The sequence below is a fragment of the Oncorhynchus masou genome, chromosome 29, assembly GCF_036934945.1.
Source record: "Oncorhynchus masou masou isolate Uvic2021 chromosome 29, UVic_Omas_1.1, whole genome shotgun sequence".
Classification (NCBI taxonomy): Eukaryota; Metazoa; Chordata; class Actinopteri; order Salmoniformes; family Salmonidae; genus Oncorhynchus; species Oncorhynchus masou.
In genome coordinates, this window is record NC_088240.1 from 72,787,848 (window position 1) to 72,814,027 (window position 26,180).

The window sequence follows — 26,180 nt, forward strand, 5'->3', positions numbered from 1 at the left end:
CACTGTCCTGCACTGTCCATTAAGCTCCTGTGGCATGGTGTAAGCCTCGGACTGGCCTACCCATGCCTCAATTTCAATGCACTTTGGTCCTTCGCCTCGAACATTAGCTAAACTTAACACATACATGTGAAACTAGGAAACGGTAAATCAATTGAAGGGGTTGTTAACAGTTACACTTGACTAACCATGGTCATTAAAAACAAAAGGGCTTTAACTCTGTGCTCTGCTCTGCAGGTGCCATTTGACCGATATCTCATGACGTCACCTGTGTGCTACCTTGACCGTTTCTAAAAGGCAATGAGCGCAGAACAAGTCGAACTGCTGAGCTGTCTTGTTTTTACCGGAAAAACAACTGTGTAAATACCTTGGTAGCTACACGTTTTATCTATCGGAAATTATATTTTATTCTCAGTTTTGAACGGAGAACTGTTTTCTTTTGCAGAAGGGGAGAAAGTGAGGAACGTTTTCTTTTCGTACTCTTTTGTAGGCATACAACCACTTGTCGAAGTATTGGGAATATCCATGGTGGAGTTTACAGCCTATTCATACTGCTACCCCGGAGGGAACAGCGAGCCTCGAGAGTAATCGCCGAGATTGTAACTTCATTTTTTCACGCTTGACTTGACAAGCAGTCATACACCTGTTGCAAAAGAGAGGTTAGTACTCTGAGAATGGTATGGATTTTGAGTAACCTACTAACGTTACTCTGTCATTTTAAAGTATGTGAGTTGTTTTTGATCATGAAAATACATATGGAAAAGTAACAGTTACATTCTGTCCAGTGTTCACGTCTAAGGGTGATTGTTATGAGTTTGTCGATATGAAAGGTATGTAGGCCTAATCATGCTATGCTGGATGGTAGGCCTAATCATTCTATACTGGATGGTAGGCCTAATCATTCTATGCTGGATGGTAGGCCTAATCATTCTATACTGGATGGTAGGCCTAATCATTCTATGCTGGATGGTAGGCCTAATCATTCTATGCTGGATGGTAGGCCTAATCATTCTATGCTGGATGGTAGGCCTAATCATTCTATGCTGGATGGTAGGCCTAATCATTCTATGCTGGATGGTAGGCCTAATCATTCTATGCTGGATGGTAGGCCTATTGGTAGCTAGCTAGTATGCACACTGGGGAGAAACAGCATATCCTCATTCTGTGGTAAATTACAATATAGCTACCACTCATCAGTAGAGACATGTTTATTACACATTTATTCCATAGAAAAATGTCAATTTCCCCTTCAGCCTGGACTATTAGTCAAATCTGCTAAAAACAACTCACTTTGCCCTTTGGTTTATTTAACTTGTTTAACCCACCTCTCTCCAGTCAAAACGTTTATTAACGTTCATGTTCCGTGCTATCTATTTCTATAGGCTGGGAATAAGATTGGGTGGCAAATTGACCATCACAGGAGCTGTGAAGCAGGGCCACTCTGAACTTCAGCTACCTCTTTTCATTTTCTACTTTTGAGCGAGAAAACATGACTGAGAAAAAGAACGGTGAGTGTTCCACACACATCCAGACATTGTCTTGCCACATATTTTCCCTCTATATTTGACATCAGACATCAGCGTTAAAGATTAATAGAACTGGCCACTGCTTGCTGTTTGATGGGGTAAGCTACCTTTTGTGGTGTCGAGTCTGTGATCTAGATTAGGAACCTTTTAAATATATATTTTTTTTCATACAGTCTGTTTTTGCCGAAGATCTTTCAAATAATTTCGCTTTTATAAAAGGACACACACTCTTAGAAAAAAAGGTGCTATCTAGAACTTAAAATATTTATTTTGCTGTGCCCATAGGGTAACCCTTTGAAGATCACTTTTTGGTTCCAGGTAGAACCCTATGGGTTCTATGTAGTAACCTTTCCCCAGAGGGTTCTACATGGAACCCAAAAGTGTTCTACCTGGAAACAAAAAGGGTTCTACCTGGAACCTAAAAGGGTTTTCCAATGGGGACAGCCAAAGAACCCTTTAGAAACTAGATAGATACTTTATCCATGCATCTTTGATTCTATATTTATTATTATCTATAACACAAGGAACCTCTTTTATTATCTAATTGTTGAGTCTAGAGTTATTTCTGAATGGAGAACATTATCCTTCACCATTATCAATCATTTAACAATGTTTACTAAATCCAGTGGGTTCTAGCATTGCTTTACATTGAAACATAGAATCTGTCAGAGAGATGCTCACCAGGACACTCTGACAGATTCTATGTTTCACTGTAAAGCCATTGTCAAACCCGAGTCACCATCCAATGAACAACATCTCAGTTTCCTTCTGAGTGGATCCTGTACAGTGTAGCTGAAACAGTTACAGCATGACTGGTGATTGTTGTGTTTTGTTTTGGTCTGGGTTGAGATGTGGGCTCAGGTGTACAACACTGTGGTCTCTATCTGTGGTTTAGTTGCTGATTTGTGGCATTCCATGACTCATTGATTGATGTGTGAGACATTTTAGTCACAGTTCAGAAACATATGTAACTTTATGAAATTGTCTTTCTATTGTGAAATGAGGCAGAATACCATCTTCCTGAGAGAGACACAAGGGAATGAACTAGGCCTTTCACATTATGTATCTCCCTTCAGCAAAGGATATGTGTATTTCCCACACACAGATTGTACTCAGGTAGAGGCTAAAACAATAGCAGGGCTTGTTCTCCAGCTCCAGGCCTGTGACTCCAGAATCCACTGGAGTGGGTTTAGGAAATGTGGGGCTTTATTGGAACCAGCAGCTGGAATACTGGAAGGGAGACTGGCCTGAGATAAAGTTATGTCAATAGGATCTGTGGTCCCTTCCTCACCCCTGTCATTACTGAGAGTCATGCGCAGGAACAATAACACATTTATCTACTGATACGGCCTCACAGGACATAGGTGGATGGGTTTGGGATGGGTTTTGTAGTCATGGAAAGTGTTTGTTATCAGTAGAATGTCTCCTCAAAATCAACAAGGTTGAGAATCGCTTTTGTACAGAGAAGGAATGTTCTAATTTAAATATGTAGTGCAGGGTTCTGCAATGCGACTGGGTATGAATGGTTTTGCTCTCTAGACCATACCTGTTTCAAACAATCAACTAATCATGGTCTTCATGCACGTTAGTGCTGGGTTGGAACAAAAGCCAGCACACCCATGAGCCAGTGTATCATGGCTCCAGACTGATATCTGGAAAAGCCCTTGAATCAGCAGCCTATAACATGTGCTGAGTCAGGGTTCTCTGCGGTTGCCATAGGTGACTGCACCAAAAGAGTCAATTTTATTATATAATGTACAGTCATCACACTAACATAGCTTCACTGTATGTTATGCAGATCAACTGTGTGTTTTATTGGTGTCTCTGAGGAATCTTTGGCCTGGTCTGCTAACTACCTCTCTCAAAGAGTGCAGTGTATAAAGTCAGAAAATCTGCTGTCTCAGTCACTGCCTTTCACCAAGGGAGTATCACAAGGCTCGATCCTAGGCCCCACACCCTTCTCAGTTTACATCAACAACATAGTACAGGCAGTAGGAAGCTCTCTCATCCATTTACAGTATATGCAGATGATACAATCTTATACCCAGCTGGCTCCTCCCCATCCCGGATCCGGGATCGTGACTAAAGCCTCAGGCTCATTAGCATAACGCAACGTTAACGATTTCTGAAAATCGCAAATAAAATGAAAATAATGCGCCTACTCTCAAGCTTAGCCTTTTCTTAACAACACTGTCATCTCAGATTTTCAAAATATGCTTTTGAACCATAGCAATTCACTAATTTGTGTAAGAGTATGCTAAGCTAGCTTAGCATTTTGAGTAGCATTTAGCACGCAACATTTTCACAAAAACCAGATAACCAAATAAATAAAATCATTTACCTTTGAAGAGCTTCGGATGTTTTCAATGAGGAGACTCTCAGTTACATAGCAAATGTGCAGTGTTTCCTGAAAGCGTCTTTGTGTAGGAGAAATCGCTCCGTTTTGTACATCACATTTGGCTACCGAAACGAACCGAAAATTCAGTCACCTACAACGTCAAACTTTTTCCAAATTAACTCCATAATATCGACCGAAACATGGCAAACGTTGTTTGGAATCAATCCTCAAGGTGTTTTTTCACATATCTCTTCATTGATATATCGTTCGTGGAAGCCTGCTTTCTTCTCTGAATTCCATGGAAAAATACTTGCAGCTGACTTTTGCACACCAATTTCAGCGCAGGACACCGGGCGGACACCTGGTAAATGTGGTCTCTTATGGTCAATCTTCCAATGATATGCCTACAAATACGTCACAATGCTGCACACACCTTGGGGAAACGACAGAAAGGGCAGAATCACTCCTCTCGCATTCACAGCCATATAAGGAGACAATGGAAAACGGAGCCTCAAAAATCCTGCTCATTTCCTGGATGCCGTCTCATCTTGGTTTTGCCTGTAGCTCACGTTCTAGGGCACGCACAGAGAATACCTTTGCAGTTCTGAACACGTCAGAGTATTTTCTTTCCAAAGCTACCAATTATATGCATAGTCGAGCATCTTTTTGTGACAAAATATTGCGCTTAAAACGGGCACGTCTTTTTATCCAAAAATGATATAGCGCCCCCAGAGTTTGCGCATTATTTTCATTTTATTTGCGATTTTCAGAAATCGTTAACGTTGCGTTATGCTAATGAGCCTGAGGCTTTAGTCACGATCCCGGATCCGGGATGGGGAGTTTCAAGAGGTTATACCCAGCTGGCTCCTCCCTGGATTTTCTGTTAAATACTCTACAACAAAGTTATCTTAGTTTCCAACAAGCCTTCCAACTACCCTTAACCTTGTTCTGAACACCTCCAAAACAAAGGTCATGTGGTTTGGTGAGAAGAATGCCACTCTCCCTACAGGCGTGATTACTACCTCTGAGGGTTTAGAGCTTGAGGTAGTCACCTCATACAAGTAGTTGGGAGTATGGCTAGACGGTACACTGTCCTTCCCTCAGCACATATCAAAGCTGCAGGCTAAAGTTAAATCTAGACTTGGTTTCCTCTATCGTAATCGCTCCTCTTTCACCCCAGCTGCCAAACTAACCCTGATTCAGATGACCATCCTACCCATGCTAGATTACGGAGACATCATTTATAGATCGGCAGGTAAGGGTGCTCTCGAGCTTCTAGATGTTCTTTACCACTCGGCCATCAGATTTTGCCACCAATGCTTCTTATAGGACACATCACTGCACTCTATCATCCTCTGTAAACTGGTCATCTCTGTGTACCCGTCGCAAGATCCACTGGTTTATGCTGATTTATAGGCCTCACTTCCCCCTTTCTGAGATATCTACTGCAGCCCACACACTCCACATACAACACCCGTTCTGCCAGTCACATTCTGTTAAAGGTCCCCAAAGCACACACATTCCTGGGTTGCTTGTCTTTTCAGTTTGCGGCAGCTAATGACTGGGACGAGCTGCAACAAACACTCAAACTGGACAGTTTTATCTTAATCTCTTCTTTCAAAGACTCAATCATGGACACTCTTACTGACAGTTGTGGCTGCTTTGCGTGATGTATTGTTGTCTCTACCTTCTTGCCATTTGTGCTGTTGTCTGTGCCCAATAATGTTTGTACCATGTTGTGTTGCTACCATGTTGTTGTCATGTGTTGCTACCATGCTGTTTTGTCATATGTTGCTGCCTTGCTATGTTGTTGTCTTAGTTATCTCTTTATGTAGTGTTGTGTTGTCTCTCTTGTCGTGATGTGTGTTTTGTCCTATATTTATATATACTCAGCAAAAAAAGAATGTCCTCTCACTGTCAACTGCGTTTATTTTCAGCAAACGTAACATGTGTAAATATTTGTATGAACCCAGCAAGATTCAACAACTGAGACATAAACTGAACAAGTTCCACAGACATGTGACTAACAGAAATGGAACAATGTGTCCCTGAACAAAGGGGGGGGGGGGTCAACATCAAAAGTAACAGTGAGTATCTTGTGTGGCCACTATCTGCATTAACTTCTTGGTGACAGGAGGGGCAGTATTGGGTAGCTTGGATGAATAAGGTTCCCAAAGTAAACTGCCTGCTACTCTGTCCCAGATGCTAATATATGCATGTTATTAGTAGTATTGGATAGAAAACACTCTGAAGTTTCTAAAACTGTTTGAATGTTGTCTGTGAGTATAACAGAACTCATATGGCAGGCGAAGACCTGAGATAAATCCAACCAAGAAGTGGGAAATCTGAGGCTTGTAGTTTTTTTATAACTCAGCCCCTATTGTAGATACAGTGGGATATTGGTTATGTTGCACTTCCTAAGGCTTCCACTAGATGTCAAGAGTCTTTAGAACTTTGTTTGAGGATTCTACTGTGAAGTGGGGCCGAAATAGAGAGATGCTAGAATATGCACATAATTGACAGCTTAGGATAGAAAACACTCTAAAGTTTCCAAAACTGTAAAAATATTGTCTGTGAGTATAACAGAACTGATATTGCTGGCGAAAGCCTGAGAAAAATACAATCAGGAAGTGACCCTTATTTTGAAACCACTGTCTTTCTATGCATCCCTATTGCCCATTGAAAGGGATATCAACCAGATTCCTTTTCTATGGCTTCCCTAATGTGTCTACAGCCACTAGACATAGTTTCAGGCTTTTATTTTGAAAAATGAGCGTGAACGACAACATTGCGTCAGTGGTCAGGTGGTGACTCTCAGAGTGATTTGTGCATAATAGACAAAGGCGGCCATTGTTCCTTTCGCTCCTACTGAAAAGCCAATTGTCCCGGTTGATATATCATTGAATAGATATTTGAAAAACACCTTGAGGATGGATTATAAAAAACGTTTGCCATGTTTCTGTCGATATTATGGATCTAATTTGGAGTTTTTTTTGGCGTTGTCGTGACCGCATTTTCCGGTGGATTTCTCAACAAAACGTGGACAAGAAACGGAGGTATTTCGGCTATAAAAATAATCTTTATGGAACAAAAGGAACATTTGCTGTCTAACTGGGAGTCTCTTGAGTGAAAACATCCGAAGCTCATCAAAGGTTAACGATTTAATTTGATTGCTTTTCTGATTTTCGTGACCAAGCTTCCTGCTGCTAGCTGGACATAATGCTATGCTAGGCTATCGATAAACTTAGACAAACACTTGTCTTGCTTTGGCTGTAAAGCATAATTTCAAAATCAGAGATGACAGGGTGATTAACAAAAGGCTAAGCTGTGTTTCACTATATTTCACTTGTGATTTCATGAATATGAATACTGTCTAGTAATATTTTTTGACCGTTGCGCTATGCTAATTTTAGTGTAGTTGATGACAATTCTCCCTAGTTCTAAGAGGTTTTAACTAACTTGCCTAGTTAAATAAAGCTATATATATATATGTATTTTTTTTTTTTATCGGCAAATCGGCGCCCAAAAATACCGATTTCCGATTGTTATGAAAACTTGAAATCGGCCCTAATTAATCAGCCATTCCGATTAATCGGTCAACCTCTAATTTGAACATAAATGATGGACATTATCGAACAAAACACACAGTTATTGTGGAACTGCGATTCCTGGGAGTGCATTCTGATGAAGATCTTCAAAGGTAAGTGAATATTTATAATGCTATTTCTGACTAATGTCGACCACCCAATATGGCGGATATCTTTTTGGCTGCTTTGTTGTCTGAACGCTGTACTCAGATTATTGCATGGTTTGCTTTTTCCGTAAAGTTTTTTTGAAATCTGACACAGCGGTTGCTTGCGATGGGATCGTAATCATAGCCTCAAACGAATTAGCATAACGCAGCAGACATAAATACCCCTAGTAACTTTTCCTATTCATGAAAATCGCAAATGAAATTAAATAAATATATTCAAACACAAGCTTAGCCTTTTGTTAACAACACTCTCATCTCAGATTTTCAAAATATGCGTTACAGCCAATGCTAGACAAGCATTTGTGTAAGTTTATCATGGCATAATGCTATGCTAGGCTCTGCTGGCAGCAGGCAACATTTTCACAAAAATAGGAAAATCAACCAAATTAAATAATTTACCTTTGAAGAACTTCGGATGCTTTCACTCAGGAGACTCCCAGTTAGATAGCAAATGTTCCTTTTTTCCAAAAATATTATTTTTGTAGGCGAAATACCTCCCGTTTGTTCATCATGCTTGGCTGAGAAATCGACCGGAAAATGCTACCATTACAACGCCAAACTTTTTTCAAAATTAACTCCATAATATCAACAGAAACACGGCAAACGTTGTTTAGGATCCATCCTCAAGGTGTTTTTAACATATATATTCGATAATATATCCGTCGAGGCAATTGGTTTCTCATAAGAAGCGATTGGAAAAATGGCTACCTCAGTATTTTACTCAAGATTTTCTGCTGGAGACACCATGTGACCACTTGCTAAATATGCTCCCTTACGGCTATTCTTCAATGGAAATGCGTAAAAAGACATCACAATGCTGTAGACACCTTGGGGAATACGTGGAAAATGTAAGCTCATTCGTAGCTTATTCACAGCCATATAAGGAGTCATTGGCATGAGGTGGTTTCAAAAAATGCAGCACTTCCTGGTTGGATTTTTATCTGGGTTTCGCCTGTAACATCAGTTCTGTGGCACTCACAGACAATATCTTTGCAGTTTTGGAAACGTCAGAGTGTCCTCTTTCCAAAGCTGTCAATTATATGTATAGTCGAGCATCTTTTCGTGACAAAATATCTTGTTTAAAACGGGAACGTTTTTCATCCAAAAATTGTAATAGCGCCCCCTAATGCATAACTGGTTAACTTCTTGAAACTCCCCATCCCGGATCCGGGTTTGTGACTAAAGCCTCAGGCTCATTAGCATAACGCAACGTTAACGATTTCTGAAAATCGCAAATAAAATGAAAATAATGCGTCTGCTCTCAAGCTTAGCCTTTTCTTAACAACACTGTCATCTCAGATTTTCAAAATATGCTTATGAACCATAGAAATTGACTAATTTGTGTAAGAGTATGCAAAGCTAGCATAGCATTTTGAGTAGCATATAGCATGCAACATTTTCACAAAAACCAGATAACCAAATAAATAAAATCATTTACCTTTGAAGAGCTTCTGATGTTTTCAATGAGGAGACTCTCAGTTACATACCAAATGCGCAGTTTTTCCTGAAAGCGTCTGTGTGTAGGAGAAATCGTTCCGTTTTCTACATTGCGTCTGGCTACCGAAACGAACCGAAAATTCAGTCACCTACAACGTAAAACTTTTTCCAAATTAACTACATAATATCGACCGAAACATGGCAAACGTTGTTTGGAATCAATCCTCAAGGAGTTTTTTCACATATCTCTTCATTGATATGCAGTTCGTGGAAGCTTGCTTTCCTCTCTGTATCCCATGGAAAAATACTGGCAGGTGACTTTTGCGCACCAATTTCGGCGCAGGACACCGGGCGGACACCTGGTAAATGTGGTCTCTTATGGTCAATCTTCCAATGATCTGCCTACAAATACGTCACAATGCTGCAGACACCTTGGGGAAACGACAGAAAGGGCAGGCTCATTCCTCTCGCATTCACAGCCATATAAGGAGACAATGGAAAACAGAGCCTCAAAAATCCTGCTCATTTCCTGTATGCCGTCTCATCTTGGTTTTGCCTGAAGCTCACGTTCTAGGGCACGCACAGAAAATATCTTGGTAGTTCTGGACACGTCAGAGTGTTTTCTTTCGAATGCTATCAATTATATGCATAGTCGAGCATCTTTTTGTGACAAAATATCTTGTTTAAAACGGGAACGTTTTTCATCCAAAAATGAAATAGCGCCCCCAGAGCATCAACAGGTTAACCAGTTATGCATTAGGGGGCGCTATTACAATTGGAGAATGGAGAATGGAGAAGTATATCTCTAATTTCATGTATTTGTATTGTTGTATTTTCATCAACATTTATAATGAGTATTTCTGTAAATAGATGTGGCTCTCTGCACAATCACCGCATGTTTTGGAACTACTAAACGTAACGCGCCAATGTAAATGTAATTATATAAATATGTACTTTATCGAACAAAACATACATGCATTGTGTAACATGAAGTCCTATGAGTGTCATCTGATGAAGATCATCAAAGGTTAGTGATTAATTTTACCTCTACTTGTGCTTTTTGTGAGTCCTCTCTTTGGCTGAAAAAATGGCTGTGTTTTTCTGTGAGTTGGTGGTGACCTAACATAATCATTTGTGTTGCTTTCGCTGCAAAGCATTTTTGAAATCAGACACTGTGGCTGGATTAACGAGAATTCTATCTTTAAATTAGTTTAAAATACTTGTATGCTTGAAGAATTTTAATTATGAGATTTTTGTTGTTTTGAATTTGCGCCCTGCACTTTCACTGGCTGTTGACGATGTGGGACGCTACCGTCCCACATAACCCAGAGAGGTTTTAAGTACAGCAGTGCATATCCTCCTCATGGACTGCACCAGATTTTCCAGTTCTTGCTGTGAGATGTTCCTCCACTCTTCCACCAAGGCATCTGCAAGTTCTCGGACATTTATGTGGGGAATGGCCCTAGCCCTCACCCTCCAATCCAACAAGTCCTAGACGTGCTCAATGGGATTGAGATCCAGGCTCTTCGCTGGCCATGGCAGAACACTGACATTTCTGTCTTGCTTGAAATCACGCACAGAACGAGCAGTATGGCTGGTGGCATTGTCATGCTGGAGGATCATGTCAGAATGAGCCTGCAGGAAGGGTACCACATGAGGGAGGAAGAGGTCTTCCCTGTAACACACAGCGTTAAGATTGCCTGCAATGACAACAAGCTCAGCACGATGATGCTGTGACACACCGCCCCAGACCATGACGGACCCTCCACCTCCAAATCAATCCCGCTCCCGAGTACAGGCATTAGTGTAACGCCCATTCCTTTGACGATAAACGCGAATCCGACCATCACCCCTGGTGAGACAAAACCGCGACTCGTCAGTGGAGAGCACTTTTTTCCAGTTCTGTCTGGGCCAGCGACGGTGGGTTTGTGCCCATAGGCGACGTTGTCCTCACCGGTGATGCCTTACAACAGGCCTGCAAGCCCTCTGTCCAGCCTTTCTCAGCCTATTGCGGACAGTCTGAGCACTGATAGAGGGATTGTGCGTTCCTGGTGTAACTCGGTCAGTTGCCATCCTGTACCTGTCCCGCAGGTGCAATGTTCGGATGTACCGATCCTATGCAGGTGTTGTTACACTTGGTCTGCCACTGTGAGGACGATCAGCTGTCCGTTCTGTCTCCCTGTAGCGCTGTCTTAGGTGTCTCACAGTACAGACATTGCAATTTATTGCCCTGGCCACATCTTCAGTCCTCATGCCTCCTTGCAGCATGCCTAAGGCACGTTCACTCGAGCAGGGACCCTGGGCATCTTTCTTTTGGTATTTTTCAGAGTCAGTAGAAAGGCCTCTTTAGTGTTCTAAGTTTTCATAACTGTGACCTTAATTGCCTACCGTCTGTAAGCTGTTACTGTCTGTAACGGCCGTTGTTGGTGGAAGAAGGTGAGGACCAAGGTGCAGCATGGTATGTGTCCATATTTATTAGAATGAACACGGAAATAACAAAAATAACAAAGAGAAACAACCGAAAACAGTTCTGGCTGGTGCAGACACACAACAGAAAACAGAAAATAATCACCCACGAAACACAATAGAAAACAGGCTACCTAAATATGGTTCTCAATGAGGGACAACGATTGACAGCTGCCCTTGATTGAGAACCATACCAGGCCAAACACAGAAATAGCAAATCATAGAAAAACTAACATAGACAACCCATCTAACTTACGCCCTGACCATACTAAAACAAAGACATAACAAAAGAGGTAAGGTCAGAACATGACAGTGTCTGTTAGTGTTCCACAGGTGCATGTTCATTAATTGTTTATGGTTCATTTTACAAGCATGGGAAACAGTGTTTAAACCATTTACATTGAAGATCTGTGAAGTTGTTTGGGTTTCTATGAATTTTCTTTAAAAGACAGGGTCCTGATAAAGAGACGTTTCTTTTTTGCTGGGTTTATATACATTTTTAATCCCAGTCCCCTCCCTGCAGGTGTCCTTTTGCCTTCTGGTAAACCGTCATTGTAAATATGAGTTTGTTCTTAATTGACTTTTTAATTGACTAATTAAATAAAGGTTAAAAAAATGAAAACCATACTGTATACAAAAGCCAAATTCATTTTTTCATCTTAAGAGCAACCGTACTTGATGTTTTTATTTTAACGCTCTCTCAATAAAAACCCATGTATCTCATTGTTGATGCATGGTCCACACTGATTGACAGCGGTGAGTAAGGGAGAAAAAAGTGGAGGATTTCCCCATCACTCTGAAGAGTCATCAGCTGCCTGTAAACTGTGCCCATATCCTGAGGTATTGAGTATAGACGGCAGACCCCATGGCCTTACAGAACCCCCAGTGTTTTCTCACTGAATTCCAGTCTCCCTCCTTTGTTTGCAATGTTGATTTTCCTCTCTTTTAATTGGCAGAGTATCAGGTTGATGCTCGTTTTCCTTGTATAAGATACAACGGGAAACAGTGTTATGTTGTTGATAAGAGACATGCTCATCCAGCAGGCTGTGTCTGTACAAGCAGCTTTGGTGATCCAGGTAGTGGGTGGCAGGTAGCCTAGCGGTTAAGAGCTTTGGTAACCAAAAGGTCGCTAGTTCGGATCCCTGAGTCGACTAAGTAAAACATCTGTCTGTGCCATTGAGCAAGGCATTTAACCCTAATTGCTCCTGTAAGTCGCTCTGGATAAGAGTGTCTGCTAAATTATTAAAATGTAAAAATTTCAAATATGGTACAACTGTTTGTGTTGTTGGTGTTGAATGGTTGAATAATGTCTTCGCTATCGGGCATGTATTGATGTGTGTATTTAGGAGGATGTTCTTAAGTGTCCATCAGACTGGTTTGTTGCCCACATAGCTAGGGTCACACGACCAGATCAGTAAAACGTCTTGGCCCTATAGCATACATAAAGACTTGTGTATACTTACACAGTAAGAACAGACTTGTAGACCTGTGTATTACCTACAGAGCATTCTTATAGACGTGTGTTAGACATGAGTTGGATCCACAAACAGACAGTTGGTTTGTTTGCGCTGAGTCAGGAACTTATCATGCCTTGCAGTCAGTGTCTCTGCTGGTCTGCTCTGCTGGTTTGGTCTGGTGTGTGGCATGTCTCCACACAGGCTGAAGCTGGCTGGCAAGCCTGAAAGGTTAATGATCACTCCAGAACTCCACTCTCTGCACCTCAGATTCCTGTCTGCAAACACAGAAGATTTACGCATGCCACCTGTGTGTGTGTGTGTGTGTGTGTGTGTGTGTGTGTGTGTGTGTGTGTGTGTGTGTGTGTGTGTGTGTGTGTGTGTGTGTGTGTCTCACACGACTTAAGTTGCAAACGGTGCTTGATCAAGTGTGGCTTTGTTTTGGTTCAACCAAACTTGTAACAGTTAGTGACTGGTCAGTTCATAGATCTTTCATCATTATCAGCAATTTAATGTAATGAAATGACTTCTCATTTTGCCCAACCTTGTGATCTAGCTAGGGACACAGTGACAATTTGTTGGGGCTTGAGATGGCACTGAAATCAAGCTTGCAGTTTGTTTTAGCTCTATGGAAATGGAGCAGACTTTGGACTATTGATCCTATTCATTTGTACTTTTTCAATGTGCCAATTTGCCAGTGTGTTATTAAGACACTCTCTCTTCCTTTTTACCTGATTACCTTTTTACCTGATTAAAACACTTTCACTTCTTCAAGATGTTCAAATGTTCATACATGACCAGCAAGGTCAAATAATAATCACAGTGGTTATAGAGAGTGCAAGAGTCAGCACATCAGGAGTAAATGTCAATCAATCAATCACATGTATTTATAAAGCCATTTTTACATCAGCAGTTGTCACAAATTGCTTATACAGAAACCCAGCCTAAAACCCCAGAGAGCAAGCAATGCAGATGTAGAAGCGTGGTGGCTAGGAATGGGAAAGCGCCGGAATGGGAAAGTGCGAGCAAGCCAATGACTCAGCAACCTTAATAGGGTCAGAGAATCCCAGTGAAGAGAGGGGAGCCCTGCAGAGACAGCAAGTGTGGCTTGTCATTCCACTGCCTTGTCGTTCACCTTCACACTCCTGGGCCAGACTACCTTCAGTGTGATGTTGAACGTAATGTTATGTTTTTGTGGTGTGTGTTATTTTTGTTGTGTGTGTTGTCTTTTACAGGAAGCGCGGGGGTGACCTTCCTGACCCCATATCGCGTGGCAGGCGTGTGTCTGACCGTGGTGCTACTGGGGGGGATTGGAGCTGCTGTCTGGGCTGTAGGTGAGATATCTCTGCTTCTGCTCTCACATAGTAGTGATGTGTACCTTTTGGCTATGAGCAGTGCTTTATGGGCAATGTAGTTTTAGTTTTTCCATAGTACAGACAGAGACGGAAGAGGAAGCGAAACATCCCACTCCCTCATTTGTTTCTGTTTGAATGGAAGTCAATGAACTAAGTACACCAGAACCAGTTGCTATCACATTGGTGTCTATGGGAGAGCCACCCCCTGAAGTAGACAGTAACTGACCCATTTTTTCATTGGTAAACGGCCTGAGTGAACGATCTTAATTCATCCTCCCATCTTTGGTACAGATATTACCAACATTGTTTGATTGCAGTCAGTGGATTTGTTTGCAGTCTCTGTGAGGTTTGCGGTTTCATCAACAGAGTGTGTATGCACTTTACAGTTTTATATTACATGCTGTTGACTTTTGTTTGTTTGTTTTTCAAATCCTAGTAACATTTTGTATCAGAGAAGAAGACACAGGATTATATGATGGTAAGTGAGAGGGAAACCACTCCACCAAAGCTAACCTCATATCGTATCTGAATCGATAGAACGGTTTGTTTGATCCAGTATTTCATTGCTCCAACCCAGTCCAGGTGAACTCCAATCCAAGCTCGGACCTACGTCTCCGGGTGTTTGACCCGGCCGAGCGACGGTGGAGACACCTCTGTTCCTCAGAGGCCAACCAGCTCCTGGCCAACATCAGCTGTGAGGAGATGGGCTTTGTCAGGTGAGGAGATGGATTGTGATACGAAAGGCTTTAGATTAAACACAAAAGTGGGAGTCACTATCTACAGCATGATAAAAGGAAAGGGAAGCAGTACCTAGTCAGTTGTACAACTGAAAACACTCAACAGAAATGTGTCTTCCGCATTTAACCCAACCCATCTGAATCAGAGAGGTGCAGGGGGCTGATACCCCTATGCCATGCAAGAAGGCTGCACAGAAATTGCTCCACCCTTGCCTGGTTGCTAAAATTCTAATGGTTTGCCTAATTTCAGTTTATGGCCACAAAGCAAGCAATGTATAGTTTAGAGAATCTAAACAGCTGTGAAATATATTTTCAAAATTGTTTTTTGTTTTATTTTCAGCTGGTGTACAAAACTGAAAATAAAAAGAGGCGAAATCTAAACTTAAGGACAGGAAGCATAAAAATAAAATACAAAATGGATCTACCGCTTCTCAGACTTTCTTTCAATGAGAATGACAGATCTTTACCTCACATTGCCATGTGGATTTGATTGGGTCGTACAAAAAGTTATACATACTGCCCCTCTAAGTAACTTCATTGGGTTTAGGCCAGGGATCGTTCAACTGATCCGTCAGTGAGAAGAAGAAGTCTCTGTAATAAAGAGATGCATGCCTTATGTCCCCTCCAGCGTGGTGAATTACTCCGTGTCCAGTATCCCTGAAGGCAGTAACGACCGTGAGGAGTTCTTCTGTGTCAATGAGAAGGAGCTGACCTATGGCAAGAAGATCAAAGAGTCTCTATATCCATGGTAAGACATTATTTTAACACTCTTAAATCTCCTAGACGATTACCTTACGGCAGTGTTTATTAAAGCAGCATCTGGTTGAAAAGTAGAGAAGGGCAGGAATGTAGGGTTCCAGGCTGCTGTGTCTAACTGTTGTTGTTGTTTTTCAGTGACTGTGAAACTGGCCAGGTTCTAAGTCTGCTTTGTCAAGGTAGGTTCAGCTGAGAGGTTTGGTTTGGTCCCGTGATACTCTTTTTACACAAAGTGATGAGAAGCAACCTGAGAGTTGTACAGGATAGCTTAACTCTCTCTCTCCTGCATCCCCCATGTTACCTCTCTCTTTACTCCTCCCTATCTCTCTTTCTCTCCTGTACCTCTCCCTCTCTTATTTATCTCTTTACTTCTCTCTCCCTATCTCTCTCTGTCTCCTCCTTCTCCATCCCCATCCATATCTCCTCCCTATCCCTCCCTCCCCTCTCTGTCTGTCTGTCTAGACTGTGGCAGGCGTAGTCTGACAGAGGACCGTATAGTGGGTGGTGTAGATGCTAGGCAGGGTAGCTGGCCGTGGCAGGTCAGTTTGCAGTATGACGGGGTGCACCAGTGTGGAGGCTCCATCATCTCAGACCGCTGGATCGTCAGCGCAGCCCACTGCTTCCCAGAGTAAGCCCTGAATCTTTTTCTACTTCACTCTCTTTCACTCTCTCTCTCTCTCTCACACACACACACGCACGCACGCACACACACACACACACACACACACACACACACACACACACACACACACACACACACACACACACACACACACACACACACACACACACACACACACACACACACACACACACACACACACACACACACACACACACACACACACTTCTTCTCATGGATTCTGTTTGTCCTCAGGAGGAACCGACAGGTGTCTCGATGGAGGGTGTTACTGGGCTCCATCTACAACAAGCTCACCCATAAGAATGTTAGAGTTCTTGAGGTAAAGACTGTGGTGTACCACAGCAGCTACCTGCCCTTCGTAGACCCCAACATAGACGACAACAGCAGAGACATCGCTGTCCTGGCTCTGGCCCAGCCTCTGCACTTCACAGGTAAACACATCCGGGCCCATATTGTTATATTTGTATTATACTGTGATGATTTGTTGTTCTTTTTCAAGGCACATCAGACAAAGCCCCCATGTGCTTAGAGGTAGAAGAGGGAGAGAGAGAGAGAGAGAGAGATAGAGAGAAGGGGATGAGAGAGAAGTGATAAAGCGAAATAGAGATGAGGGACGAGTCACTATGGTAATTCCCTTCCTCAGGGTTCAGGTTTCCAGTCAGACTACCAAACAAAGGCCCTCTTTGCTGCCTGCCTGCAGTCGCCTGGACAAAAGACAATGATATCAGATTTGGATAGAATAGTTTGCCCTCTGTTTCACTGTCATTTTTGCTTTCCTGGAATCGCTGTAAGTACATAGAAAAACATTACATTGTTATAATGTGAGAGTGAAAACTAACTAGGACAGCGTTTCACAAACCCCAACGCAGTGAACTTCCTGTTGTTTATCAAGGACAGACATATTGGGCCCTGTCTGACGTCTAGTGGTTGGACTCAGAATGGCAGCTATTCTAATGATAAAATATCACGCTGGTGGGGAAATTAAGAACACACAACATCAGCCGACAAGATTAACATTGTCCGTAGTGATTACAACACACAAGCCAGCAAGTAAACTATCTTAACCATTTTTGTGCAAGTATACATTTAAATTCAATTCAATCTCATCTCTCCCTCCCTCCTCTTCACCTTCTGTTTTCTGTAGACTACATCCAGCCGGTGTGCTTACCCCACTACGGCCAGCGCCTGATTGACGGCCAGATGGGGACAGTGACAGGCTGGGGAAATGTAGGTTACTATGGTAAGTGACTGTGTTGGCTTCTACATCCTTAAACGTAGATCTGGTCCCAGAGCCAGATACGGTAGGATATGGACTTAAAGCATCATCTGGTCCCAGAGCCAGATACTGTAGGATAGGGGCTTGAAGCATCATCTGGTCCCAGAGTCAGATACTGTAGGATAGGGGCTTGAAGCATCATCTGGTCCCAGAGCCAGATACTGTAGGATATGGACTTAAAGCATCATCTGGTCCCAGAGCCAGATACTGTAGGATATGGACTTAAAGCATCATCTGGTCCCAGAGCCAGATACTGTAGGATATGGACTTAAAGCATCATCTGGTCCCAGAGCCAGATACTGTAGGATATGGACTTAAAGCATCATCTGGTCCCAGAGCCAGATACTGTAGGATATGGACTTAAAGCATCATCTGGTCCCAGAGCCAGATACTGTAGGATATGGACTTAAAGCATCATCTGGTCCCAGAGCCAGATACTGTAGTATATGGACTTAAAACATCATCTGGTCCCAGACCCAGATACTGTAGGATATGGACTTAAAGCATCATCTGGTCCCAGAGCCAGATACTGTAGGATATGGACTTAAAGCATCATCTGGTCCCAGAGCCAGATACTGTAGGATATGGACTTAAAACATCATCTGGTCCCAGAGCCAGATACTGTAGGATATGGACTTAAAGCATCATCTGGTCCCAGAGCCAGATACTGTAGGATATGGACTTAAAGCATCATCTGGTCCCAGAGCCAGATACTGTAGGAGCTGGGTTTAAAACATCATCTGGAACCATAGAGAGACAGAGTAGCTGTATCATTGTTGTCATTGGACAAGACAGCCTCTCCCTATATCTTTCTTTCTCTCCCTCCTCTCTCTTTCTGCATGACCTTTGAATATGTAAACAGGGACAGTGTCATAGTGTGTAGATGTGCCAAGCACTATTGACCAGGAATCGACAATCTTTTGGTCAGATATGGTTGTCGGATCACGCCATCATTAATGTGTATGAAGTGATTAATAGCTCTCTCTCGCGCTTTCTCTCTGTCCCTCGCGCTTTCTCTCTCTCTCTTTTTCTATCCCTCTCTCTCGTTCTCTCTATATCTCTCGCTCTCTCTCTCTCTTAGGGACTCTTGCTGACGTTCTTCAGGAGGCTAACGTGCCGATCATCAACGACGCTGTCTGTAATGCCCCTGATTACTATGACAACCAGATCACCACCAGCATGTTCTGTGCTGGCTTTGAGAAGGGTGGTACCGATGCCTGTCAGGTAACCAGCTATAGTGACATCTAATTTCCCTGCTCTGGCAGTCAATGAATAAACTTGAACAAAAAATTACACCTTCCATCCATATTCTGTCTTCCACTTACAAACATGTAAATTATTGACATCTGAATGAGCCAGATATGAGCAAGGCTGTATGCCGTTGCTCTCTATCCAGATTCTACATGAGAAATTGCTGATATTTATATAATCCATTCACCCAAGTGAGACTGATTTTATAATTTGTTATTTTACTTTTATTTAACTAGGCAAGTCAGTTAAGAAAAGATTTCTATTTTCAATGACAGCCTAGGAGCAGTGGGTTAACTGCCTTGTCAGAAAGACAGATTTGTACCTTGTCAGCTCAGGGATTTGAACTTGCAACCTTTCAGTTACTAGTCCAACACTCTAACCACTAGGCTACGCTGCTGCCCCATAATGTACTGTATGTGAGTGGTTCACTTTTTTTTTATCTCAGGGGGACAGCGGGGGCCCGTTTGTGGCTGAGGACTCCCTGTCCAAGGCCAGCCGCTACCGCCTGCTGGGGGTGGTGAGCTGGGGAACAGGCTGTGCCATGGCCAAGAAGCCTGGCGTCTACACCAGAGTGTCCCGCTTCCTACCCTGGATCTCCTCAGCCATGAGGGTGAGTACAGTACATAGACATACCCACATGTACGCATGCACACACACACACACACACACACACAGGTGGAAGTATAATCTTCTTTTCCTGTCTTATCTTCACAGACGTATCACAATTCACCAGGAGTGCACAAAATGGCGCGTACATGGGAGCACTGACCTTTAAGGGATCAGAAATCACCAAAATATTATCCATTCAGACTTACTGCACTTCACCTGTCCAAAAAACCCATCCTTTAGGGGAACCTTGTGCAGAAATTGGATGTATAGGTAAATTCAACTAGATTACCTGAGGAAAGCCTTGAAGTGGTAGCTTGACCAAAGAATTATCAACATGTTTATGGTGAAATGAGAAAGACTTATGGGACTTGCATGACAAAGTCATAGAAAAGCACCACTCTGCCAGCCAATGTGCAGGTTGTACTGTCATGGGGATCATGTGTATGTCATCAAAGGGTTCATTTTTGTATTCAGGGTTTCCTTACAGTTTGACTCTTTTCAGGTGCAACAAACTTATGATACACAACAAGCCTGTGTATCAAAATGTAATGCTCAAGCAGATGTTAAATAACATTCTGGATAGTTTTGCCATGAAATTTCTCCTTTATATGATTCCCTTGAACAAATAATGCCAAAGTTACTGAAAAGATTTTAACATAGACAACATGTAGCTGAAATTCCATGATACCTAAAATGTTTGTAACAAATAAAACATTGGTGTCAGATATTCAGCTCTTGAGTTGTCTCTCTATCCTTTGTTTGTATCACAGATTGCAGTTCAGAGTGACTGTTACGCCCTGTAATGACACGTTTCTTAGTTTTGTTTTTGGTGGGGACATGAATTTAGGGACAAGTAAACAGGTGAAATGTAAAGGATATTTCTATAACATGTATAGATTAGAAATTAGAACGTATGCGATATTCATAGTTAAATCAGTTTGATTTGTTTGGCTTTATTGTAAATATTAGTAACAGATTTTTTGAAAGTGGATGTTTATTTGTAAGTGATCCATGGATTTCAATCACAAATGTGCAATAACAACCAGAATGATGTTCTTATTAACCATTTCTGCTTCATAAGTTACTAAGGAATTACGGTTAGCAACACCAAGTCATATAACATATTCATCACAAGATGATGCACTACACTACAGAGATCATACTCAGCTGTGTGTTGTCAGTTAAGAGCCTATTACCTGCTGAGAACCACAACTACCTTATTGGTAGAGAATTAGCTACACAGCAACACTAGAAAAACTCTGTATTGTCTGTTGATCATCATGACTCAATTTGCTGTAGTTTATTGTGATGTCGTTTATCAAGCTTATTTGACGGTCTTTATGCTTTCATTTCCTCATTTTATATTGTTTGAAGTCTCTATGCAGATGACTTCAACAGATGTGAATGTATATATATTTTCTGTGATTAAATTATGAAATTCTTAGTAAGGATGTTATTGTTACTGATTTAAACTCTGTTCCTTCTGTAAATGTAAATTGTTCTATTGAATATTGTATTGAAATAAAGATTTAATTTAACAAACTGGATGAAGTATGTCAAATGCCATCTACAGATATAGGATCTTAATTTGAGACAGTTGGCTACAGAAGGAAAATAATCCTGCAGCAACAGGAAATGTGAATTATTATGTGGACTATAATTAATGTACATTTTTGTAGGGGTTGATACATTTTCCGTAATGGAAAATCAAGTGGAAATTACAAACATCCAGAAGCCTTTTTAAAGTTTAAAGCCTCAGTAAAAAGCCTTTCATTTCCGTAACACATAACACCTTGTATCTGGAAACATTTGTGAAACTGGTTTTATGGAATCTAAATATTCCTGGTTTACAGGAACGGAACTATTCAGACATCCTGAAAGGTGATACTATAAATGGCTCACTATATGATCAGTTCTACAGTCAATGTGATCTAACTTATCATTAAATCATTGGATAACTCATGACTGCCCAGAATGACCCCTGTCAGGCAACCACATTAGCATGTATATTTTCCCAGACCTGTCAGGACCCGGTTTCGAACCTGGGTCTCCGGAGAGAGAAACAGTCACTTAACCAACTGAGCCACGAATAGTCAGCAGAACCCAGAAGATGAGGCAGACACAGCAGTACTTAAGACGGTGTATTTAATAAAGAAAAAATCCTTAAATACAAAAAATGGCAAATCCAAAAGGTGGTAGGAAAAGCACAAAAAGGCCTCAAAAGAAACTCACAAAAAATAAACAAAAAACAGAATACCACAAGAGCGTCACCCAGAATCGACAAGAGTACACAGAACACTAGGGCAGGGTGCTAACATACAAACACAGAGCACAGAACTGAGGGAAACTAAGGGTTTAAATACAATTAGAGGAAACGAGGCACAGGTGCAAATAATTAATGGGGATCAAGGGAAAAACATAAGGACAAAAAGCACAATGGGGGCATCTACTGACCAAAACCCGGAACAACCCTGGCCAAATCCTGACAAGACCCAAATGTGTTATAGACTTATGTCCACTGGCCATGCAAATACATCTGTTGATTGTAAACCTAAAGGGTACCTAAATTACATAACAGCTTTTTAACCTAAAGGCTTTAGCGTTACTTGAATATGAACTTTATACTGTGTGGTATAGAGAGACAACATCTCTTTTTCCCTTGGGAAAAACTGACAATATTGGGCGTCTGCTTTGGAAGTGAAATGTCTTTACTCAAATCACGGATGTACTCTGAGAAGGAATGAGAGAGAGACACACACAGAGAGAGAGAGAAAGGATTGGCAGGATCACCTGGAGGAGGACGTGAAAGAACCTCATCACTTCCTGTGATAAATGGGGCTCAGCCCTGCTCAACCTGTTCACATTATTTTCTTTCCCAGGCATCTTTCTTGCAAATCAGTCCAGGGAGTTCCTTCATCATAGATAATGTTGTTTGCTCATTTGTTTAGGTCGTAGCTCAAGGAGAGTTGTATGTCCTCTCTCTCTCTGTGTTTTCAGGCTGGAATCATTGGCAGCAGCTAGAGTCTCAGGACATGAATGTCCACTGAAGCGAATGTCTTGGAGGGGTTGGTAGAAAGTTGTTTTGTTGATGAAGAGAAGAATAATGTCTGTATGTGGGATGACGGGACCAGGGCTTGGTCTGTCTGTGTTCCTGTTGGCTCTGCTTCATCTTCAATGCTCAGGTAGGACTGACTTGGTTGACCTTTGGTTCTGTCTTGCCAATCATACATGTAAAGGTAGCTACTATAACGCTATCATATTGTGTTTATTTTAGCCAATATTGGTTGGGCTCAAGAGCAGCCATCCAGACCTAGATAATTGTGTTATGATATTACAATACAGGTTGAGAATGTAGACAGACAGCAATATTTGTAGTGGTGCCTTGGTTTCACTGATGTCCCTCATATTAGGAAAATACAATCTCAGACCAATTCACATTGGAATAGTCAAACAGTCAAACAACCCTTTTCAAGAGATTACTGTACCTGTACATAGCCCACCTATATTTTAGCCCAAACAACTACCTCTTTCCCTACTGTATTTAATTGTATTTATTTATTTTGCTCCTTTGCACCCCATTATTTTTAGTTCTACTTTGCACATTCTTCCACTGCAAATCTACCATTCCAGTGTTTTACTTGCTATATTGTATTTACTTTGCCACCATGGCCTTTTTTTGGCCTTTACCTCCCTTATCTCACCTCATTTGCTCACATTGTATATAGACATGTTGATACTGTATTATTGACTGTATGTTTGTTTTACTCCATGTATAACTCTGTGTCGTTGTATGTGTCAAACTGCTTTGCTTTATCTTGGCCAGGTCGCAATTGTAAATGAGAACTTGTTCTCAACTTGCCTACCTGGTTAAATAAAGGTGAAAAAAAAGAGAAAAAAAGAAGAGAAGTAGTGCGCTTTGCCTCCTGGGCAAATGAGGACTAGGCTGTGTCACAGGCTATGACTGATTATGTTGCGCTTCTCTCCTTGCTGTCACTTCTCCCCTCCCATTTCTCTCATTCACTGTACCCATCTCTTCCTCATTCCCCCTCATCATCCATCCTCCAGCCCAGAAAAACTACACTACGCTACCAAATAACATAACAGTGACTGTTGGCAAGCCTGCTGCCTTCCAGTGTGGTGTGTCCCCTCCTCCTAGACAACTCAACTTCACCCTCTATGGTAGCCATGGAAACAGAACCCTTATCTGCCCAGGAGACCACACTGAGTACCTTGCTGCCCAGGTGAGTGGCACAGCCTTAGCTTATATTATACCAACCATCCAGGTTACATGTATTTGCTCTGTACAGGCCTGGATGACGCAGGTGACCTAATTAGCATGACCATTGGTACAGCTGAAACCACTGAGAAATCCATACAGTAGGTCAATTCAGCAGGCCTGTTGGAGTGCAAAACAATTACTTTCATTGCCTCTTTATTACTTGCTAATTGGAGTCTTTATGCATCACCAGATGAGATAAGATATAATCTCTCTCTCTCTCCCCCTCTCCCTCTCTCTCTCTCTCTCTCTCTCTCCCTCTCCCTCTCCCTCTCAGTCAATAAAAGGGTACTGTGATAACACAGGTAAGGAGCTCTTTGCAATATGGCTTATCAGTGGGACGTCCCGCTCTGACAACAACACACGTGTGGTATGTCAGAGCTCAGAGCGACCACTAGTGGATGGATACCTCGGGGTGTACGGTAAATACACCTCTCGAATACACCTTCCCTGGGCATGGTATTGGACATTGTCATCATTAGCTAACCCTAATTTCTTTGTCTGTCTGTCTGTCTGCATATCCTGTCTGTCTCTCTATCCTGTTTGTCTGTCTGTCTGCATATCCTGTCTGTCTGTCTCTCTATCCTGTCTGTCTGTCTGTCTGTCTGTCTGTCTGTCTGTCTGTCTGCATATCCTGTCTGTCTGTTTCTCTATCCTGTTTGTCTGTCTGTCTGCATATCCTGTCTGTCTGTCTGCATATCCTGTTTGTCTGTCTCTCTATCCTGTTTGTCCATCTGTCTGCATATCCTGTTTGTCTGTCTCTCTATCCTGTTTGTCCGTCTGTCTGCATATCCTGTCGGTCTGTCTCTCTATCCTGTTTGTCCGTCTGTCTGTCTGTCTGCATATCCTGTCGGTCTGTCTCTCTATCCTGTTTATCCGTCTGTCTGCATATCCTGTCGGTCTGTCTCTCTATCCTGTTTGTCTGTCTGTCTGTCTGCATATCCTGTCGGTCTGTCTCTCTATCCTGTTTGTCTGTCTGTCTGCATATCCTGTCGGTCTGTCTCTCTATCCTGTTTGTCTGTCTGTCTGCATGTCCTGTCGGTCTGTCTCTCTATCCTGTTTGTCTGTCTGTCTGCATATCCTGTCGGTCTGTCTCTCTATCCTGTTTGTCCGTCTGTCTGTCTGTCTGTCTGTCTGCATATCCTGTCGGTCTGTCTCTCTATCCTGTTTGTCCGTCTGTCTGTCTGTCTGTCTGCATATCCTGTCGGTCTGTCTCTCTATCCTTTTTGTCCGTCTGTTTGTCTGTCTGTCTGCATATCCTGTCGGTCTGTCTCTCTATCCTGTTTGTCCGTCTCTCTGTCTGTCTGCATATCCTGTCGGTCTGTCTCTCTATCCTGTTTGTCCGTCTGTCTGTCTGTCTGTCTGTCTGCATATCCTGTCGGTCTGTCTCTCTATCCTGTTTGTCTGTCTGTCTGTCTGCATATCCTGTTGGTCTGTCTCTCTATCCTGTTTGTCTGTCTGTCTGTCTGCATATCCTGTTGGTCTGTCTCTCTATCCTGTTTGTCTGTCTGTCTGCATATCCTGTCGGTCTGTCTCTCTATCCTGTTTGTCCGTCTCTCTGTCTGTCTGCATATCCTGTCGGTCTGTCTCTCTATCCTGTTTGTCCGTCTGTCTGTCTGTCTGTCTGTCTGTCTGTCTGTCTGCATATCCTGTCGGTCTGTCTCTCTATCCTGTTTGTCCGTCTGTCTGTCTGTCTGCATATCCTGTCGGTCTGTCTCTCTATCCTGTTTGTCTGTCTGTCTGTCTGCATATCCTGTCGGTCTGTCTCTCTATCCTGTTTGTCTGTCTGCATATCCTGTCGGTCTGTCTCTCTATCCTGTTTGTCTGTCTGCATATCCTGTCGGTCTGTCTCTCTATCCTGTTTGTCTGTCTGTCTATCCTCTTCGGATACATTTTCAGAGGACGGCAGTTACTTTGCCACCCTCATTGGCTGCGTCATTGGTGGTTTCTTTGGTATCCTCATCGTCATTGGTCTGTCATACACTGTGCTCAGGAGATCTGAGAGGTTCCAGCTCTGTTTCAGTAAGTACCTCTCTCCTTCAGCCCTAACAGAGGATGGACCAGAGAATGATGCCCTGCCCTGCGATGTTCATATGGTTCTCGTCTCTTTTCTTGTGTTTGTGTCAACAGGGGGAAAAGACCGTGAGGATGACATCACCACAATGGTGACAAAGGATTAAACACACACCTTTCAATAATGTTGGATTTACTTATTCAACTTCTTAAGGTGACACTTTGTGGGGGGTTTTAGCATATGCAACATTGTTATTGTAATTTCTATTTTGTTTTTATTATTTGCTTATCT

The 26,180-nt window shown here is 42.2% G+C and overlaps 2 protein-coding genes across 6 annotated transcripts in view; both read left to right on the forward strand.

The window, feature by feature from the left end:
• The first annotated feature begins 236 nt into the window (after positions 1 to 236).
• Positions 237 to 21,144, forward strand: LOC135520463 (serine protease hepsin-like). The gene is made up of 14 exons (XM_064946046.1): positions 237 to 368; positions 488 to 656; positions 1,380 to 1,505; positions 14,208 to 14,306; positions 14,764 to 14,805; positions 14,905 to 15,043; positions 15,693 to 15,812; positions 15,959 to 15,999; positions 16,283 to 16,448; positions 16,698 to 16,894; positions 17,608 to 17,703; positions 18,821 to 18,963; positions 19,436 to 19,600; positions 19,705 to 21,144. The coding sequence occupies exons 3-14, from the start codon at positions 1,487 to 1,489 to the stop codon at positions 19,756 to 19,758; spliced, it is 1,281 nt and encodes a 426-aa protein (XP_064802118.1). The 5' UTR covers positions 237 to 368; positions 488 to 656; positions 1,380 to 1,486; the 3' UTR covers positions 19,759 to 21,144.
• Positions 21,145 to 22,485: 1,341 nt separating this feature from the next.
• Positions 22,486 to 26,180, forward strand: part of LOC135520464 (uncharacterized) — a 29,000-nt gene continuing 25,305 nt past the window's right edge. For 4 of the 5 annotated variants that reach the window (XR_010452384.1, XR_010452383.1, XR_010452385.1 and 1 more), the window contains exons 1-5: positions 22,486 to 22,781; positions 23,665 to 23,840; positions 24,153 to 24,297; positions 25,775 to 25,897; positions 26,006 to 26,040. Coding sequence is in view for 2 of the 5 variants with exons in the window: in XM_064946047.1 (XP_064802119.1) it covers positions 22,688 to 22,781; positions 23,665 to 23,840; positions 24,153 to 24,297; positions 25,775 to 25,897; positions 26,006 to 26,040 (573 nt within the window). In the remaining 3 variants the exon portion in view is untranslated. Of the gene's footprint in view, positions 22,782 to 23,664; positions 23,841 to 24,152; positions 24,298 to 25,774; positions 25,898 to 26,005; positions 26,103 to 26,180 lie in introns of all 5 variants that reach the window. The other variant, XM_064946048.1, reaches the window with a different exon arrangement.

Bases quoted from the DNA above. Each gene is read 5' to 3' on its own strand.
- LOC135520463 (XM_064946046.1), top strand. The intron at 14,806-14,904 runs GTAAGTGAGAGG...GCTCCAACCCAG, and splicing joins AGACACAGGATTATATGATG to TCCAGGTGAACTCCAATCCA. The intron at 19,601-19,704 runs GTGAGTACAGTA...TTATCTTCACAG, and splicing joins GGATCTCCTCAGCCATGAGG to ACGTATCACAATTCACCAGG.